Raw genomic sequence first — 299 nt, forward strand, 5'->3', positions numbered from 1 at the left:
AACGGCAGCACCAAACAATAGGAGCGACTCAAATGTAGCAACAGGAGCAGCAGATTTATGTGGAGATGCCACTGAGTGCAGCAGCAGCAGCAGCAGCAGTAGCAGCAACAGCAACAGCAGCAGTAGCAACAGCAACAGCGGCAGCAGCAGCAGCAGGCGATATGAAGACAGTTGTAGGCACTAAACGGTAGACACTAGCAGCTGCTGCTGCAGCAGCAGCAACAACAACAACAACAACAACAACAACAGCAGCAGCAGCAGCAGCAACAGCAACAGCAGCAGCAGCAGCAGCAGCAGCA

The 299-nt window shown here is 53.5% G+C and overlaps 1 protein-coding gene across 1 annotated transcript in view; it reads left to right on the forward strand.

Annotated features, from left to right (window-relative positions):
* Window positions 1–299, forward strand: part of EMH_0030660 (uncharacterized protein) — a gene marked incomplete at both ends in the record, with an annotated part of 1,873 nt that overhangs the window by 339 nt on the left and 1,235 nt on the right. The window contains one exon of the mRNA XM_013494437.1: window positions 1–170. Within this exon, the coding sequence (XP_013349891.1) occupies window positions 1–170 (170 nt within the window). The remainder of the gene's footprint in view (window positions 171–299) is intronic.

This window comes from Eimeria mitis, genomic scaffold (assembly GCF_000499745.2).
Source record: "Eimeria mitis Houghton genomic scaffold, Emh_scaff1159, whole genome shotgun sequence".
NCBI classification, from domain to species: domain Eukaryota; phylum Apicomplexa; class Conoidasida; order Eucoccidiorida; family Eimeriidae; genus Eimeria; species Eimeria mitis.